Here is a 19,348-nt window from a genome sequence, read left to right as displayed (position 1 = left end):
GCAGTGGTCTCTTAATTTTTTCCAGAACTGTATATATATATATATATATATATATATATATATATATATATATATATATATATATATATATATATATATATATATATATATATATATATATATATTTAAATCCACCTGGTTCTGCTTTAATGATTTGAATGGTGGAGATACTCGTTATACCTGGCATCACTGTAACAGCTTACTTTGAAAGGTACTTCTGATAGACAGATGTATAGATCGATAGATATAGATATACATAGATATACATATATTTATTTTTTTGTTAACCAAATTAATATTGCTCTATATCTTTTTTGAGAATATTTTCAGATTAAATTGTGACAGTACCTGTCATTTTCATTTTGTAGAAAATACAGCTAAAAAATAAAATTAAACTTCATAAAGATGACTTACTTTTCACATTCAGAGTCCAAGTACAAGAGGCCTGTCCTCTGCTGTTTATTGCTGTGCAGCTATATTGCCCAAAATCAACTTTCTGGACTTTGGCTAGGGAAAGACAATACATGCCGCCTTCTTCATGTATCTTTACACCTGCTTTACCCCTCATGGGAATACCATCTCTAATCCACTTGACATCAGGTTGTGGACTTCCTGAAACTGAACGAAACAAGGTTGTTTATACTAACAATAACATAAGTAGATAAATAATAGATAAATAAGAAGTTACTTAAAAATATCTGTCTTTATTTAACTTCTGTGTGTTTGATATTTGCTTTACGAGTTCTGTTACTTGCACCTCCACTAGATGTTACTGGGCTTCTTGGCATTACTGAGATTTAAAACTAAGCACTAAATATGCTTTGCTAATCAGCCAACTCATCAATATTTTATTCAGTTTGAGTTAGCTTAATCTCGAGCTTGGTTGTATTACTCACATCAAAATTCATTTTAATGAGATTTATACTTATTTTATGTAGGAAAAGTTCTACTCACCCAAAAAGACAACATAATATGAAACGGTACATTGGAGGTATGCAGTAGGCCAAAAAACAACAAAGGTGTGATATTGTGTTAAATCTTACTGGCAAACCTACCTAATTTTATTTTTTATCATTTTTATTTTAAACAGCTATTAGGTGTCTTAGATAGTATGCTTTTGATAAATGTACAAAAAGGTTATTAAAATGAGAACAATTATGAGGCTCTGAGTTCTGAGGCTGTGGGAGGCGCTGCCTGCCCAGTTTAATTTAAATAGGTGTCAAGTACAACTTTCCTGCTTGTTTTTGGTCAGGACAGGACTGAATAATACATTCCTCTCACACCAGCACTACTGAGATCCGAGTCTTTGAAACTTGCCAATAATACAGCACAGTAGCTGTAGGGGAAGAACTATACAAACATCTCATACTTAAGATGAATGGCTGCATAAACCCATTAAGGACCTGCAGATTATCAAGGCTTAACAGTATTTAGTTTGGGGAAAAATGCACACATAAAACAGAATTTAAAAAATCAGTATAAGCAGAGACAGAATGATTCTTGGTGATAAATCTCCCTCCCGACCTGTGAGGGCACAATAGTTACGGATAAATTGTATTTCACCTCTTGCATGTTAGCACTCACTGTGGACTTGTGATCATGTGTGTGTCTCGTGTGTGTTTAATACTGTGCTTATTATTTTTGGGACTGTCACCCTTTGTTTAAGAGTGCAATACACATTGCTGTGTACTGCCTGGGATTATTATTTGTGGTCACAAAAGACCTGGAATTACAACAAACCTCCACTTTGCTAACCACTTTGCCACAGAGCAATATATTGTATTTTCATGCATCAACGTGTTTCTTTCTTCAGGGACTTTTCACAAAGTGTTTACCCAAGTCTTTAATTAACTCTTTATTTTTAAAGACAGAAAACACCACATTTTATGAAAGTAGATTAAAACAACTAATATTCTTCAAGTTCACAAAAGCACCTAGAGCTGTTTGTTTTTAACTTTACTTAACATTCTAAAAAGTAAACTGAGGTAAGGACCTTCCTGTCAGCAAAAAAAAATCTCATTGATGCATGCTAAACAGAGCTCCGTGTTTAGAAACAGTAAGACTCTAATTTTACAACATTTACTATAACAGTTAAAAAAGGTTTGATAAAAATAAAAACAGTGACCCCCTACCTTTACTTTTAAATGTGACCTCTTGACCTTCCAAAGCATCCAGGCTTTGTGGTTGAATCTCAAACTTTGGAGGAGACCCTTTGGTTTCCCATTTCTGTTTTGTTGTTATTTTGCTGGTTTCTCTCAGCTTCTCAGGTTCCTTGGTCACACCTTGGATTGCCTGGAAAGTTACTCTGCTTTCTACTGTCACCTGCTGCTTCACCTGCTTGGCAGCCTCAACCCTTGGATCGGGGGCTGGGCTCGTTTTCTGACTAATTTTTACTGATTGAAGTGTAATGGTACTCGTTGTCTTCTGCTGAACCTCAGATCTTCTTGCCTCTGCCTTTGGGTCAACAGCAGAGGCTTTTTTCACTGGCTCTGCTTTCCTGTGTGTCAGCACATTGGACTCCCTGCTGATAGCTCTCATTGTGGTCAGCGTCTCTTTGGGTTCAGTCTTCACTGCTGTTGTAGTGGACTTCTGTTGCTTTATTATGCCGTTTGCTGTTGTGTGCTGAGATTCAGATGTTTCCTCAGTTTTTATGACTGTGGCAGATGGCTTTGCTGAAATGCTGAAAGAAAACATAACTTAGGCTGTACGTAAATGCATTATAGCCTCAACATTGGTAACTAGGAACATTTACTTGAAGAGACATGTTTCAAAATATATTAAAAAATATGTATATTTCAGACTTGCTGTTTATAGTTTACGGCACACTATTCTATGCTGTGTAGTCTGAAGCAGCTGGGTTCCATAACCAGATCATTATTTTAAGTGAATATATATTTTGTTTTCTAGCACTATGATTTAAGTACGAACCTTACAGTTGTTTAATTTAGGACCAGATTTACTGAAGTTTACATATTAGCAGAAATCTTGCATAACATGCTTTCTGGAAAATACCCAGAATGGAAGAATTCATTTCCCTATGTAAAATCTTGCATAACATGAAGGTGGTGGGTTTATTTCTAGAATCACATTGTCATGTAACCTAAGCTATTGGTTACTATGAACTTTTTTTAGATAAAATTAGTATATACCTGAATAATAACCTTGAAGGAACCATTCTATTACTACTTTTTTAATGTAAGAAAAATTTACTTACATGTTTGATTTAGTATCTGAACCTGAAAAAGAATAAAGAAAGAATAGTCTTGCACACTTAAGTTTTAAGAATACCACAGAACAAAATTGTATAAATTATATACATTAAAAAAATACAACAAGATTCTACAGCACTGCCAAGACACATGCACACTATATGATCGTTGGCAGTGCTGTTGTATATTAAAGCATTTCTTTTCATATAGGCAATATTGCTCAGTAATGAAGATGTTTGCAATGGTGGGAAATGTATGACAGACGAGACTGATGGTAAGCCAGCTGTGACAACAGTAATCGAACCTCCTCCTAACTCAGTTATATAATAAAGACATTTGTGTAATTTAAATCTAAATGTGAAGACATAGAGTATCACTTCTCCCTTTATTTTTATAGCTGATAAATGACTTAATTGGTAACAGCGTTATATGTATGTTCTTTACTCTAAAGAGCAAGTAGTTTATTTATATTTTGTCCCAGTAAATTTTCAGATGGTTTACAATCCATCAGCTCTTCTTGCTATTACTCAGATGCTGTTTTATGTTAGCAAGTCTGTGCTGACGTGCTTTCATCTCAGTTCAGCGGCTTCAGTTCAGTTCTAGTTGTCTGCAATAGGTATAGGCTGGATTAGCTGGTGTCTTTATAGAATTAGCTTGTGTATTTATAGCAGTGAGAGACGGTGCCCTGTCTTATTCTGGACATGTTTCTTTTTGTTTTTGCTGGCTATATATATATATAGTGTGGTGTGCACGGGGGAAGGCAGCAGCAGGGATGGTAGGTGACGTAATCACATAAAAAGACATAAGCCTGATATACGCTCCTTGCAAAGGAGCCAGCTCTTTTGTACAGTGGTATCAGCACTATGCTTTAGTGCGTGAGGTCCCGGGTTCACGCTCTCCCTCAGCATGTGTGCGGATTGCCTCGCCCTGTGTGATGCGCCTGCCTGCGCGGGAACCGAGATCGCTACAAAATATATATATATATATATATATATATATATATATATATATATATATATATATATATATATACACACCACACTCGATATATCGCGGGTATCAGGGGTTCAATACAAATCTGCTATATATCGAGGGACGCAATATAGAGAGAGACCCCTAGAAAAACAAACAGGCTAATAACAAATACTGTACAACCACTCCCTTGTTTTATCGTGTGCGGCAGGGTCCAGTATAAATCCTCTACGCAAACTGCTTTTTCTCATTTTTCATTTAAAAAAAGCAGCACACTGTTTTAATTCATACTGTGGAGGGTAATTGTTTCTCATCAACTTAAGTCTCCAATTAATTTCATGAATCTTCCTCTCCTTTCTCAAATGCCCAAACCGTCTGCATTGAAAGAATCTATTCCCAGCATAGAAGGCTTGTTGCTACGGAGCTGATGTCACTGCCCTATGACTTTTGCTAGTGCACTGCTTAAAAAAAAGCTTCAGCAAGCAGATATTTAATTTGCTTTGTGTTATTATAAAATGTGTGTGTATATGATAACAGTACAATATTAATGCTTTGTTTTTAATTGGTCTGTATATTTGTCCATGTATAGTGCAACTAAGGCATGCGCAGTTAGACTGTAAAAATGGGGAGCCAACTCCAGGACCGTGATATATCCAAATCTGCAGTATAGCGAGGGGCAATAAAACGAGGGGTGTGTGTGTGTGTGTGTGTGTGTGTGTGTGTGTGTGTGTGTGTGTGTGTGTGTGTGTGTGTGTGTATCTATCTATCTATCTATCTATCTATATCTATCTATATATATATATATATATATATATATATATATATATATATATATATATATATATATATATATATAATCTGTCTTAATCGTTTACAGCAATCATACTAGATGTCGTTAGTTTGATCCTGTCCTTATGTCGAGGACTTGAAAAAAGTTTTATTCCACAGTTTTTTTTCCATTGTCATAAAATTCAGTAACGTTAATCTCAGTTGAGTCTTGCTAACGTTTGTAGTATGTTTCCATTTCCCCGTAAATTTTATTAATAATAATGCCGCCATATATTATTATTATTATTATTATTATTATTATTATTATTATTATTATTAGTTCATCTAGAAAACTAACGGACACTCAGATGCTAACATATCCTTAACATGTATTAAACAGAGTCTATTATATGTACAGCTAAACAACATTAAAAACCAGAATAATAAGTCAGTTTTATAGTGACAAGTTCTTACTTTGAACAGTAAGCTCTGCCGATGCTGAAGCTTTTCCAGCACTATTCACCACGGAACATGTATACATTCCAGAATCCTCTAGTTGCGCATCTTGGATTTCTAAAAAGTGAATCCCTGATTTCTCGAACAGATTAAAATGATCACTTTGCTTCAATTCAGCATCATCCTAAAACATAATTGACATTTATATTTTGTTATTTTACCAGACATTAAGGATTATGTGAACTGTATTCAGAGACATTATAATATATATTGAATGTTACTGACAAAGATTCAACTAATGAGTCTGAACTTCCCAACCCATGGAAGCCCAAAGGTCAAGCAGTACTCTCTGAGGGTCCCCAGCCATGCCGTGCAACGTAGCAGATTCAAACCAGAGAGCCGTCTGATCATAACTGTTGTCAAAGAAGCCAACAACACTTCAGGGCAGTTTTTATTTTCAGACGTTTACATTTCTGAATACAGCCCAGTGTTTTTCAAGGTTTTGCTTGTCAATTGTAATTAATAGCAAACAAGGGACCGTTTAATTACCTTGAGCCAGATCACTTGAGGCTGAGGCCGCCCTGTAATCTTAGCTGAGAATTTGCCACCCTGACCTTCCTTGAGAATAAGCCGTGATGGTTTCGTGACAAACTTTGGCGGACTCTCTCCCCAGATGCTTGGCCTGCTATCAACTGACGGGACACCAAATCTACCACTGAAATCACACACAAAAATGACACCTCTTCCATGACTATCAGGATTATTTTAAAGCAAAACATGGCAAGAAACAGTACAGTAAGTTAGTTACTATTTATTCCTGTTAAGTTATTTAGTTATTAACGTTATTTTCGTATTAAACATACTGTAAAAATCACACTGTTTCAAATTACGCAGCAATGCTAAGAACATGCAGAGCTTGATATAAAGTAACTCTGAATTTGGCTGATTAATTGAGGTTTAAGGATATAATTTCATTGATGGATGAACAGTAACCCTGTAAGGTTAAAGTTGCCTGCTTTCAGGTAGTCTGTTAAACTTGTTTAGCTGAGGTCATTTCACCTTAACAGTGCCAATGGGATAAAAACATGCCACTGCCTTGGTTGGAAAAAGATGCTGAAGGAACTTAAATACGGGATTATGGGAAATAATCTATTGCAAAAAATCAGAAAAAAGCTTGCTCTGAATTTCACACTTTGTGTCCCTTTACCACATTCTTCTTTAGTCTAGCCTTATGTGCAATCAGGCTGAGCCATTTACTTTTCCCAAAGTTAGTTTTAGCAGGACAGGCACTCAGGCTCCCCCCCCCCCCCCACCTGCTTGTCACTACTCCAGTACATGGGACAGATATACATGCTCCTGCTCCTACTGAGAAATAAAAACAAGGGAATAACCTTTTTGTTTAATACTGATCATTAGAAAAGGTTCAGAATAGTAATATATATACACACACACACACACACACACACACACATATATATATATATATATATATATATATATATATATATATATATATATATATATATATATATATATATATATATATATATGATGCGTGAGGTCTTTGAGCCCATCTTGAAAGGATATATCAGCATTTTGATTTTGATATCAGCATTTTGATTTTGATTCTCAGTAGGATACACTTCCACAATATTATGCCAAACGTTAGCTATACAAAGGTATTGCAGAGGTATCACGTGGCTTCCATCTGTCCCATTAGTTACTTGCACTTACTGTCTCACAAGGTAAACACACATATAGTGCTATCACTAGCTATGACTCCCAACCAGCATTATAATATGGAAGCACTGCAGTTATGTTTACAGTTATTACCTGGTGATATGCTTTTACAGCTTATTGATTCCAAAATAATAATGACCATTTTAAATTACTTACCCTGATGATTTGCTGGTGGACAGCAGATTATATTTCTGCCTTGCATTACCTGCTAATAAAAAAAAAAAAATACACATATGTATTATGATGTGTGTCTTTGCACGTGCTGTAGGAAACATACTGTTCGAGGTAATGTACTGCACTGGAAAACATGAAGAGTTTAATAATGTCCCGATTGCCCTACCTGCCGTACATTATTACATTTAATTTCAAAGGCCACCTCATGGCGTTCAAGTAAGCATTGCAATGTATCTGAAAGCAGAAACATAAGTAAATAATTGTCTTTTCTTATGACTAGATCATTTACCGGGTCAGGAACTGTGGGACAACACACTGGCATGCCAATGAGATGTGGGAGATGACCTTTACTGTTGCTAATTAAACATCAAGGGCTGGATGTTTATTTATCTAAAAGCTACATTTAAGCAATATTTCCTCGAATTACTTAATGAATACCATTATATAGGGCTGTGTGTGCACTGTTAGCATTCCGTCTTGTTTCTATAAGGTTTTAATAATTGTTTACAATCATAAGATCATGTGGCTGATTAATTATGTGCCACATTCGCCAGCAAGGAATACAGTTATACATGATAAACAGTGTAACGAAATGTTCTTTTATAAACACTTCAAGGAAAGAAAACTAAAAGCAGTATAGTATGTGCAGCAATAAAGGCTTGTTGGACAGCAGTCATATTAATATGTCCTTTGAGCTGTTCAGCTCATTTCAAAACAACACATTCCAATACTAATAGTGTGTTAAAGGCCTTTTACTGTATGGATGTGTACCTAACTGGAGGGTCTAGTTAAACAAGTATTCAGAGCTCACCTAGCTAATGAACACTTACAGTACATGCTGTAAAATCACTTTCAGTTAGACAAGTATGTACTCCAACCCCAGTTTGTATAAAATAAATATTTACTTCCTTTACCTTGAGGAGGATTAACTGATTTTGAACTGCCACCCTAAAAATCCATGGAAACGTCAAAATGTCTGGCATTTTTTTAATAATTATATTCTGATTTAGCTTCCGCTTGCCTTGTTATTCAGATTATAGCTGAAACAGATAAGAATGTACCAACCTAACAAATATTATATAGTATTCAAATTATCAAAAGCTGTTATTTTACACTGGTATAAATCCCTAATAATTGTAAACTATTCTTCCTCCACAGACCCACATTATTGCCATAGGAATAAGAGAGGAGGACCAGAGCAGTGGTCCCATGTCTCTGGCTTGGACCAACAGCAGCCAGAGAAAGAATTATAGAAACTGCAGCTAGCCACGTCTACAGAGATCACTGTACAGCAAGAACTAAATCAAAAAGCCCATTGAAGAGCATTAAGGGAAAAAAAAACAAACATTTTTTAAATGTTTTTACATAAAAGCTTTACAATACTAAAAATCAGCTTTTATTTTGACGCAGGCAGTTATTCTTATAACTGCAGGTCATGTTTTTTTTGGTTACCTTCTACTGTCAGCTCAACAGTCACTTGCCGAACGCCCCCATCATTAACGGCCTCACAGGTGTATTTTCCACCGTCATCTTCTTGAACGTCTTTGATTACCAGACTGAAAGTTCCCCTGGCACTTTGTTCAATCCCATTGCGGTCTCCTGCAGTCACTGGTTTACCGTTCTTGTACCACGTAATCTGAGGTTCTGGATACCCTCGGACCTGAAAGAAAGAACACAGCACAGCTTTTAAGGCATAACTTAAAGATTCTCATCTGTGGAAATGGAGGCAAACTGCTCCTGTATCTTAAATGGCAAACTGTAATTGTCTAAATATAATACATGTATCCGTGTATAGGTCACATCCACTGTATACAACACATGGTTTAGGATCTCTGGGTCACATCCCTTGTTATTTAGTCATTTAGCAGATGCTTTTATCCAAAGCGACTTACAGAGACTTGGGGGTGAACTAGGCATCACAACTGCTGCTTCAAAGTCACAATAGGACCTCGGTTTTACATCTCATCCTAAGGACTGAGCACAAGGTGGTTAAGGGTCACACACAGTGAGTCAGTGGCTGAGCTGGGAATGAACCTTTCTTTAACCTCTGGACCACCAAACTTACTCTTGTATATCTGCACTCTGATATTCTAATACACTACAGTATTTTGAATACTAAAACTCCAGTATACATACCTAACATTCAAGCATTCCCCAACCAATACTCCCTTTACTCAGAAAATTACAGGTATGAAATGGTATAATAATCTGGCTGCTGTCCAAAAAATGTCAGTCATCAAAAATGAAAAAAACAAAACAAGGAACGGCACAACAAGGAAGCTATTTTGCAATCTGAATCAGCTTGCTGGTTTTGTTAAAAGACTGCCTTAGACTTGTGTTTGGGAGTGGTAGTTTGCATTACCTAATGTAACCTTGCAATCTATAAACTTGGTATAACAACGATAAATATGTTTCTAGGGCAGAGCTATCCTATACTTAAGGATTATCCATTTAACATAAATGGCCAAGTAGAGGCATATTAATTAGAAGCAGCTTCTCTCCATTTCAGATCTAACATTTTTTCTACTGTGAGGCCCATACAAAAGATTTGATTTTCTACCTATGCACTGAACCCTGTCACTCCAAGTCTTCTCTAATCCTGGGCCTCTCGTTGTTCCAATCCCCATGCTCTTGTTTCTAATTCAAACACTCCTAAATCTTTAAGGGGTTCTTTCATCTTTAATCCCAATCACACTTTGCAGCAATTAAAGTCTTGCTCTTTCTGTTCCTAATCTTCTCTGCTTTAAGAGGGCACCACAGGCCAGCACTACTCAAATTACAATAAATAAATAAATAAACTTGCCTGCACTCATAACACTTTGAATTCTGCTAGAAAGCAATGGTAAAATACTACTGTGTGGAAAAGAATTACAAATACATTTTACCACAAACTCTCACTCTACCATTTTGATATTCATATTTCAATTATAAGCAGGTTGCATTCCTTTATTACACATTATTCCCTTGAGTTCCGGGTCAGTTAGTTAATAGGGTAACACTTGTTCTCTCAGAAATCTCTGAAGCATTACAAATCTCAAAGCAGAAGCCACAGCTAAGAAGGAGACTAAACGAACCTCTTTCTTCCCACTGCTGGTATGCCAGCACCAATATTGTTTCCCCTTTCCTGACACTGCTATTCTAAAGACTCCAAAGGATAAAAGGAGCAAGGCTAATATGGAACCCATAGAGCAGATGCAGCAGACTTACTAAGAAATCAACTAGTTATGAAGAAAAAGGAAGACTGATCATTGCAGCTGCTTTGAGTTTTCAATTTAACACAAGAATATTAACACATCTTGACAGTTCTTAGACAAAAGATTAATACCATACGGAGACAGCAATGTAAAAACTGAATAATACTTTGTACTGTATGTCACACATTCCAGCCTGTCAAGCTATCTTTGCTTGTATCACAGATTGGTCTGAAAGTCACATTACAAAAGACCTACCCAGAAATAGTAAAAGTATTTATTAATATTACATGTTCTTTGGTATTTCCTATGCAATTAAAATGCATTATTTACTGGCATATGTGTTTAAAGGAAAGGGACACTTTAGAGAAAGCCTCTTCTATCCGATGACTGTGGTCAGTAACTTAACTGCAAAACCCTTCCGCTGCAATGTCAACAAAAAAAGCATGCACTTGTCTAAAATGCGGTGTCCGGTTTCATAGCCTCCAATTAGCACACTTGTCTTGGACTACCCAATGTTACCGTAGGTAAGTTAGTTTATGATTACTGAAAATCGAGGGCAGTGAAACCAGTTGCAAAGTCTGAAGTGGAAAAAACACTAGTAATGCAATTTTTGAAGCAGTCCCACAAAAACGGCAAAATAAGGATGATTTGTAATTGCATGTCGCCACCTGCTGTTAAAAAAATAAATAAATAAATAGTGGTTAACTAAAAGATCTCAGAATTTTAACTTACCAGAAAAAAAAGTACTGCTATCATTTAGTTATTATAATCTATATATAACTTCTGTCATTACACCCCAGCTGTTTTCTTTAGTCTTAGGTGTGACTCTATAACTCTGCAGCTCTGTCTCAGAACATACCAAGAACATATCAAGTCAGCAAGAGCAGTTCTCTAAAATGCCTTTGATGTCAGTTGAGCATTTCCAGGCCTGCAGTTGGTTTACATTTGACTTCCTTAGAACTCACTGCAAACAGTTTATTGATCCTTATTAGCGCTAAATCACAGAGGTTCAATTAGTCTGTCACAAATACACATCTGATTTTACGATTATGTCAATCCATCATTTTGTTTAAAAGCACTACCTTGTTTATCAATTGCTTCCAGTATTAAATCATTGCAAAAAGACAAGTCGTAAATTACATCACATTGTTTTTTTAGGATCAAGAATAGTATTGTTGTATACAAGCAAATGTGCTCTATGTGCAAGGGAAGAACATACAGTTAAGAGTGAAGGACGGCCGACCGGAAAGTACTGACTCAGCAAAAAAGCCTGCAAAACATTTTGCTGAAGTGATACAGTATTTGACCATTCTACAATGATTAGTGACTCTGATTCCTTCAAGGAAGTTGCTGGTTGAAATCTCCAGCAAAGTCTGTTCTCCAGATTAGCTCTTATTTTTTAAAGACTAAAACAATAGTAAATTGTGCAGTTTTCGATTTGGAACTACAAGCCACCTGACCTCGCGCTTTCAGCCTTCTTTCACATCGTGTTTCAAACAAAGTACATTATTGGACAAATAATCATGTGAGTGTTACCTTATTTACACAGACATGTACGTGTCATTCTCTGTATGCCCTTTGGCTGTTCATAAATTGCTCGGAGTAACATTGGTCTTAGAATAGATTAAATTGCCATCAGTTAATGTAAGCCACATTAAGGATTCTATTTCAAAGAGAAATCCTGCTGCAAATTATTATTATTTATTTTTTTTATTTTTTTTTTAAGAATTTTTTTTTTAACTGTGGTCTGTTGTTATCACATGCCTTGCGACATCTGGTGATGATTACACTTCCTACTCTATGCACATGTTGGCCTCAAACTGGAATTCTTTAAGAATTACCTTTACTGCCAAAACATCATGCAGAGAAGGACTGCTTAGGATAAATGCATGCTACTTAACCTGCCTCTCTATAATATAATTCAGCCTCACACAGCACTTGAGACCTTCTAGATCAATGTCAACGTCACAGCCAGGGAAATTGCCAATACAGGCCCAGATTATTTTTTTTCCTTCTGTTTCATCCTTTGTGTTGATGATAACCAGCTGAAATAGGTAATATCTTTAGAAAAATCAGAGCAAATATATACCAGTAGTTTAAAAATAAATTAGTTTTAATTATTTTAGTTTATGTTATACATCTGGTGAAAGATTTTTCTCTGTTTACAACTGAATCCACAACTGTGATTTCTGATATACATAAACTGTACTGCAGTAAAAACAAGTATAACCAGCTGTTTTGTCAACAGTGTCATTAGTACCATATGGTAAATATCTGGTGTCCATGCAAAACGTTTGACAACAGTTCCATGTTTAAGTCTTGCTGATTTGGCTCAAAGTTTACTTTTCCCTTGTATAGTACATTACATATAATGCATTAACTATGCTTTACCACATTTCTCTGTGTTTTTACATGTTTGCCTAAGCTTTTCTACATTTTAACATGATAACCATGGTTTTCTGAACCATTCACAGTACAAAACATTACACTGAATTAATAGTAGCAGAGCCAAACTAGTTCACATTCATGAGAACTTTGCCACACTTTTCCTGGTTCAAAGTTCAAAGTTCGCAAATATTTTGAGGTTTGCATACCCCTATCTTAAACTGCCAAGCATCAGGACAGCAAACATCCTAACTTTTGTGGTTCTTCTGTAAAGTCTTACAAGCCTTTCACTCAGATTAGATTAATTTCTTATGCAAATGATATTTGTAATACGGAAAAACATCTCCCTGTTGACATATTTTGCATTTTTGGCAAATAATACTGTATCCGAGACTACACAAATTTAAGAGAAACAAAATGAAATGAAAAGACTCTGTAGTCCATTCTAGAACACGGTGCTAATCACAGAGGAATAGTCCCAAATCTCTCCGGAACAATGTAAACATCTTGAAGACTCATTTTGAATCTATGCCGTCATGACTACCCATAGAGGCATTTTCTACTTTGATAAATCTTTTTCACAGTCTACAAACATTGGTAGAGTAATAAAATGAAACACAGCTAATTCTATGGCTTAACCTCCCCTATTGGGTTATTGCGGCTTTCACTGGGAAAAGAAAATACCCCAAAAATCCCAGGTAAAATGACAAGTGTGGTTTAGCTAGCTGTGCTCATCTTCTGTTTCCAATAAAACTCCGCTTACAGTGAGGTCTCTGGTATACCTTTATGAAAAGTTCAGAACAAACCACAAATAACGTTTTCCATTAATTTTCCAACCAACATACAATTATGTAATATATGTATATTTTTATTTTAAAATGCAAATGTATGATATTTTGACCCTGGCAAACCAGAAAACAGACTGTTGCAGCCCAGATTATGCTACCGTTGCTGAATACCTGTGCACAATAAAAATTCCTGAACTTGCATTCTCCTACAACTTGCATTCAATACACGCCCTTGGAGTTTAATAAACAAATCCAGAACCCTAGATCGACTTAAAAGTCATGCAGTAGAAGCTGCTACTAGCAGGTCTGCTTTATTATAATGATAAGGTTTTAGATAACTGCTGGGCCACAGGCCTTGTGAGCAGATGGAATTAAGGTATTGGGAAACAGCATTTTGTATTTGACCTCGGTTTTATTTTAACTGGATCTTATTTTAGAATCCATCTTGTGTCCATTAAAATCCATCGACAGAATGACCGACCGAATTGCACAGTTCCAAATTACGTAGCATTGCTAAGAAGATGCAGAGCATGAGTTAAAGAAAAAGAAAGATCTGTGAAATCAATCATAGAGGTTTAAACTTTTTTTTATATACATTATATTTTACATTAGGAAATTCACGGAGTGCTCTGGGTATTTCACCTTCCTTTATTAATGTGAAAATGTTTGTTTGAAGAAATAAGAGGTTTTTTTTTTTTAAGGTAATTATTTAAATCACAAAAAATATCATAAAACTGATTTCACTAAAAGAATGGATCACTTTATGCTTGATTTATTTCCCAGCCATCAATGTGTACAAAATTACTCACAAGAGTATAACAGGCTCATTCATCCTTCCCTGCATGAAGGGAAGCTACCATGCATGGATTTTCTTGCTAGCAGTTCTTCTCACAACGTTGTAGTTTTTTCACTTACCCTGACTATTTCTACAGCACTGGTGTTCACACAGAAAGTTAAAACTGAAATGTTCAGTTAGCTAGCAGATACTTAATCTTCCTAAGGCTCCTACACAGTAGTGTTTATGGCTCTTAGATAGCCTCTCTCATGCTGTAATTGCAAACACAGACATCCAAACAGCTGAAGCCTGTGATACTCTATGTCTGTCTTCCTGCAAAGGTGCACCCGTTTTCAGAAAAAAAAGACTATACTTTACTCATTAATAACTAAATCGCTGGATTGTGCTTCAAAAAAACAGCTTAATAAAACCACTTATAATACCATTTATAGCATATGTAGAACCTACTAAACAAAGAGCAGGCAACAAAGCTCAAGGCTTGTGAAGAATGTTATGTTTTACGCTCTCAAATAACCTTAATTACTTCAAAACAGCTTTAAATAATTGGAAACATATTAGGCAATTAAAGGCCCAATGGCACTGCAAACATATTTAATCTTCGCTCAATGGAAAATCATCCATATTTCATTTGTAGTAGATAACTTATTGCTTGAATTCTTTTGTTGGTGCGTAAAGAACAAGCAGGGGTCGTGAACTGTTGCGTGAACTGCTGCAGTCTTTGCTATAAATAAAAATTCAGAAGTTTATCCTGGTTCATCCAAATTTACAGTCTACAGTACAACTGTTTAATGGGCCCTTTGGAAATAGTTTGTGTTAACCCTAGCCTGCAACTTGCCTGGCTTCCATTTTGTGGCATGATGTAAGCAGACATTTCAATACAACATGCACTGACTATGAGATCTCTAAAAACAGACCTTATACCTTTCTTCACCTCAAGTGTACATCTCAACACTTTAAGAAAAAGGTTTAATTGACACTATCTTAAACAATAATGTTGATGCTTGAAAATGCATTGGTTCTATCACGGTCATTTTAATTAAAACAAATATTTAGCTAGCAATTGCTTCAGGCTGTTTCATCACAAGTTATTCTGGGAAGGTTATCCCCAGTGACTGGATAATTGTGGAAGCGTTTGTACGAGCAAATGTACATTTTTCATATACATAGAGAATGAACTAATCAATTGTGATAAAACTTGGTTACGGCATTTCTCACCAGAAGTTATTTACAGTATAAGAATGTGGGGATGTATGGAGGAACGTGTCACTCTTCAATTTTTAGATCTGCTGTTGGTGGATGTAGGTCATGGTCATGTCGGGGGATAAAAGTAATCAACTTGTTTATAACAATGTAACTACAATTATATTTATGGCAATTATCATCTATATCACATTTATACAAGTAAAAAAAAAATGATAACTCTTTATTTGGTGTGTACAAAAAGTGTTGTTGCTATTTAATCGATGTAAAGGTTTGTGGAATTAAAACAATGTGGAGGAAACTGAGGAAGCTATCACTGAATGTAATTTACTGTGAGTTGAATTAGTACAAGGAAAAACCTAAAGGACTAGGTTAAGAGGTAGACTGCAAAAAAAATGTAACAATTTCTAAAAACATCTGTCTAGCCAGGACATGTAATCTCCAAAACACCTAAAAATGTCAAGTCCTCTCAAGATGATTTTTAAATCATGGGATATGTTAGTGAAATAAATGGATCAGCAGGTTCAAATCTTTCTTTAATAAAGTAAAATGTGTGTGTGTGTGCGTGTGTGTGCATGTGTGTATGTGTTGGGGCTGATAATTATATTTTGATTAATAACTATTTAGTCATTTAATAAAATATATTGCTCTATCAATAAAATAAAAAATAAACTAGATAAAATACTATTAAAAATGTGTACTGCGCACCTCAGATGTTCGTCTAGAATGTATAACAGGGTGCTCAATATGTTTAGTAAATTACACTACTTTTTTTGTTTGGATTGTTTTCTTACTTGCATGGGAAGGAAGAAACTCCATGTTAGATTTTTAGGAGATGGCTGTGTTTTCGAAATGACCTCTTTGTTTACTTAGTTTTTACAACATCAGTCCATAAAAAGTCTAATTGTCAAATAAAGAAATAGTTTCTCCTTCGTAGTTGTTATATTCCTCAGAAATAATATTGCATAAACAGAACAGCAATATAGCTCATTTGATAACGAACAGCCTAATTTTTGTTTACCATCTGTTAATGCACAAAAGCTCCAGACAGTAACTAATTACAGAAACAGCTAGACAAAGTAAAACATGGAGCTGGAGGTAATGTTGTTGTTGGCCTGAATCTGACTGCAAGAATGTCAGTAAAAGAGGCACAGCTGTCTATGTTTGAACCTTGTAAATAATTTTGTATTTAACTACACAGTAAATGGACCAGAACAAAATGAGGCCACGTTTCTTTGACAGGACAAATGCAACTCTTTAGAACAATAATAGCAGCCTTAATTTCAATCAAAATAGTCTTTTTTTATGAGGTTTTTAAAAACTAGCATTAGTGCATACTCAGCGTTATTTAAATGGCTTTAAGGCATTATGAGAACATTGGTAATGCTGTTCTTATACTTCCTTCACAATGCTCTCTTGTTTTGCCATTTTTTAAATCAAAAAATGGTTTGTTTACTTCCTTTTTCTTTTAGCAATTTTCCACAGTACCCTTCTGGGGTTCCAATGTAATTAGATATCGTTTGAATGTTAGAAAAATAAAAGTGGAGAATGAAGTGTGCCTTGTATGTTTTCTTTGCGTACTTTAGTACCTACTGCGTGCACAGGCCAGAACCCTTACTGTAGTCTCAGCGTTTCATTTGGTTTGTCCTGGGTTGTTTCTTTTCTATGTTTATCAGATATCACCAACAATCTGAAACTACTATGTATTCTTCAACTAGTTCTCAGTGTTATTAATTCAGTGTGCCGGTTCGTTGTCTTCACCTTGACCTGTCCTGATAGAATTCTGTGAGATAAATACTTTTTATATTGTGGGACCAGCAGCATAATGTTTTACTTAATATTTTCATGTGTTATCCATTTGGTATATTGGCAGAATCAAGCTTGTGCTTATCAACAAAGACTAAATGAAGCTTGATAATATCCATCCTAGAGACCAGCCTACACCAGATTGAGTTTGAGCAGCTTCTCCAGCTGGTGGAAGATGCACCATTTATTTTTCAAGAATGGCTTTCAGATCTTAAAGTTGCACAGTCCCCCACATGAACATCTTAGAACATGCAGTCCCTAGCAACCATTCCCTAGCAATCTACATAAGAACATAAGAACATAAGAACATAAGAAAGTTTACAAACGAGAGGAGGCCATTCGGCCCATCTTGCTCGTTTGGTTGTTAGTAGCTTATTGATCCCAAAATCTCATCAAGCAGCTTCTTGAAGAATCCCAGGGTGTCAGCTTCAACAACATTACTGGGGAGTTGATTCCAGACCCTCACAATTCTCTGTGTAAAAAAGTTTCTGTTCTGAATGCCCCTTTTTCTAAACTCCATTTGTGACCCCTGGTCCTTGTTTCTTTTTTCAGGCTGAAAAAGTCCCTTGGGTCGACACCGGCAAAGTGGCCTAGTTGGCATGGGAACAGGTATAACGGTGATGCGATGCAGGAGTGACAGGCAGACAACAGTTTCCAGTGAAAAGGTGCTTTTATTTATAATCCAGGTCTGGTGACCGTTAAATAATAAATCCCCGGCTATACACAACAATGTGTAAAGCACGGGGATAGCAATAACACAGACACAGTCCCGAACAAAACGAACACACGGTCACCAGTCCTGGGTGAGTGCAGACGTGCTTGTGGTGGGTGAAGACACTGTATTTCGTGACGGTTCCGTGCAGTGGTGATCCGGATTGTGCTGACCCTGGTCGACAGCTCCGGATAGGTGAGTTAACTGTCTGGTGGTGCAAAACGCAGACAATTACAAAACAAACACAACAATACACAACACGTAATTCTCTGCAACAACGAGAGCTCCTCTCTCGCTCCTTCTCTCTCCGCACATTTACCCAAACGAAGGAAAAGACCAGCGTTACCCTGGCCCCTATATGTAATCCCGCATGATATCTAGGTAAACGGTTGCAGCTGCCTTATTACTTGCAGCTGCCTCTCGTTTATCTCTCAAATCAATACGGTCTTACAACAGAGTCGCGCTTCCATCCAGGCTGACCCACTTCCCTGACCCGGAAACGAACTGTCAGGCCAGCCCTTCCAGATACTTCTCCTCCCGTTCTTTAGCGCCCTCACAGGTTGGGAGGAAGATTCATCACCAGAACTCATCGTTCCGTCACATATCCCACCGCTCAGAGTGGAGCCGAAGGAACACTCGGCTAAATCTACCTTTCCCATTACTCCCCCCTCCCGGGAAAAATAATCCGCATTTTGGTGGTCTTTCCCCGCACGGTGTACCATGTGGTACATGAAGGGCTGCAATGCCAGATACCACCGAGTTATCCGGGCATTGCTGTCCTTCATTGTGCTTAACCACTTGAGTGGGGCGTGGTCTGTGACCAGATCAAATGAGTGTCCCAGCAGGTAGTATCGTAAAGAGTGAGTAGCCCATTTAATGGCCAAACACTCTTTTTCGACTACGGAGTAGTTGCGTTCCCGAGGTAACATTTTTTTACTGAGGTATAATATCGGGTGCTCTACTCCAGCTACTTTTTGGGACAAGACTGCACCCAAACCTACATTCGATGCGTCGGTGTGGAGGATGAATCTCTTGGTGAAATCTGGTGTGATAAGAGTGGGGGCCTGGCAAAGTGTACGCTTAATAGTATCAAACGCTCCCTGACACTCAGCTGACCATTTAATTAAATTTGGAGCACTCTTTTTGGT

At 36.5% G+C, this 19,348-nt stretch overlaps 1 protein-coding gene across 1 annotated transcript in view; it reads right to left on the bottom strand.

Annotated features, from left to right (window-relative positions):
• The window catches only part of LOC121323021 (myosin light chain kinase, smooth muscle-like), a 96,911-nt gene that overhangs the window by 42,957 nt on the left and 34,606 nt on the right, over window positions 1–19,348 (bottom strand). Inside the window, exons 3-9 of the mRNA XM_041263738.1 lie at window positions 8,772–8,979; window positions 7,302–7,350; window positions 5,955–6,120; window positions 5,424–5,589; window positions 3,215–3,236; window positions 2,133–2,680; window positions 415–618 (exon numbers count right to left, since the gene is read on the bottom strand). Coding sequence (XP_041119672.1) covers window positions 415–618; window positions 2,133–2,680; window positions 3,215–3,236; window positions 5,424–5,589; window positions 5,955–6,120; window positions 7,302–7,350; window positions 8,772–8,979 — 1,363 coding nt within the window. The remainder of the gene's footprint in view (window positions 1–414; window positions 619–2,132; window positions 2,681–3,214; window positions 3,237–5,423; window positions 5,590–5,954; window positions 6,121–7,301; window positions 7,351–8,771; window positions 8,980–19,348) is intronic.

This window comes from Polyodon spathula, chromosome 11, assembly GCF_017654505.1.
Source record: "Polyodon spathula isolate WHYD16114869_AA chromosome 11, ASM1765450v1, whole genome shotgun sequence".
Classification (NCBI taxonomy): domain Eukaryota; kingdom Metazoa; phylum Chordata; class Actinopteri; order Acipenseriformes; family Polyodontidae; genus Polyodon; species Polyodon spathula.
Note: the sequence above shows the minus strand (reverse complement) of the source record. Positions and strands in the feature narration are given on the sequence as shown.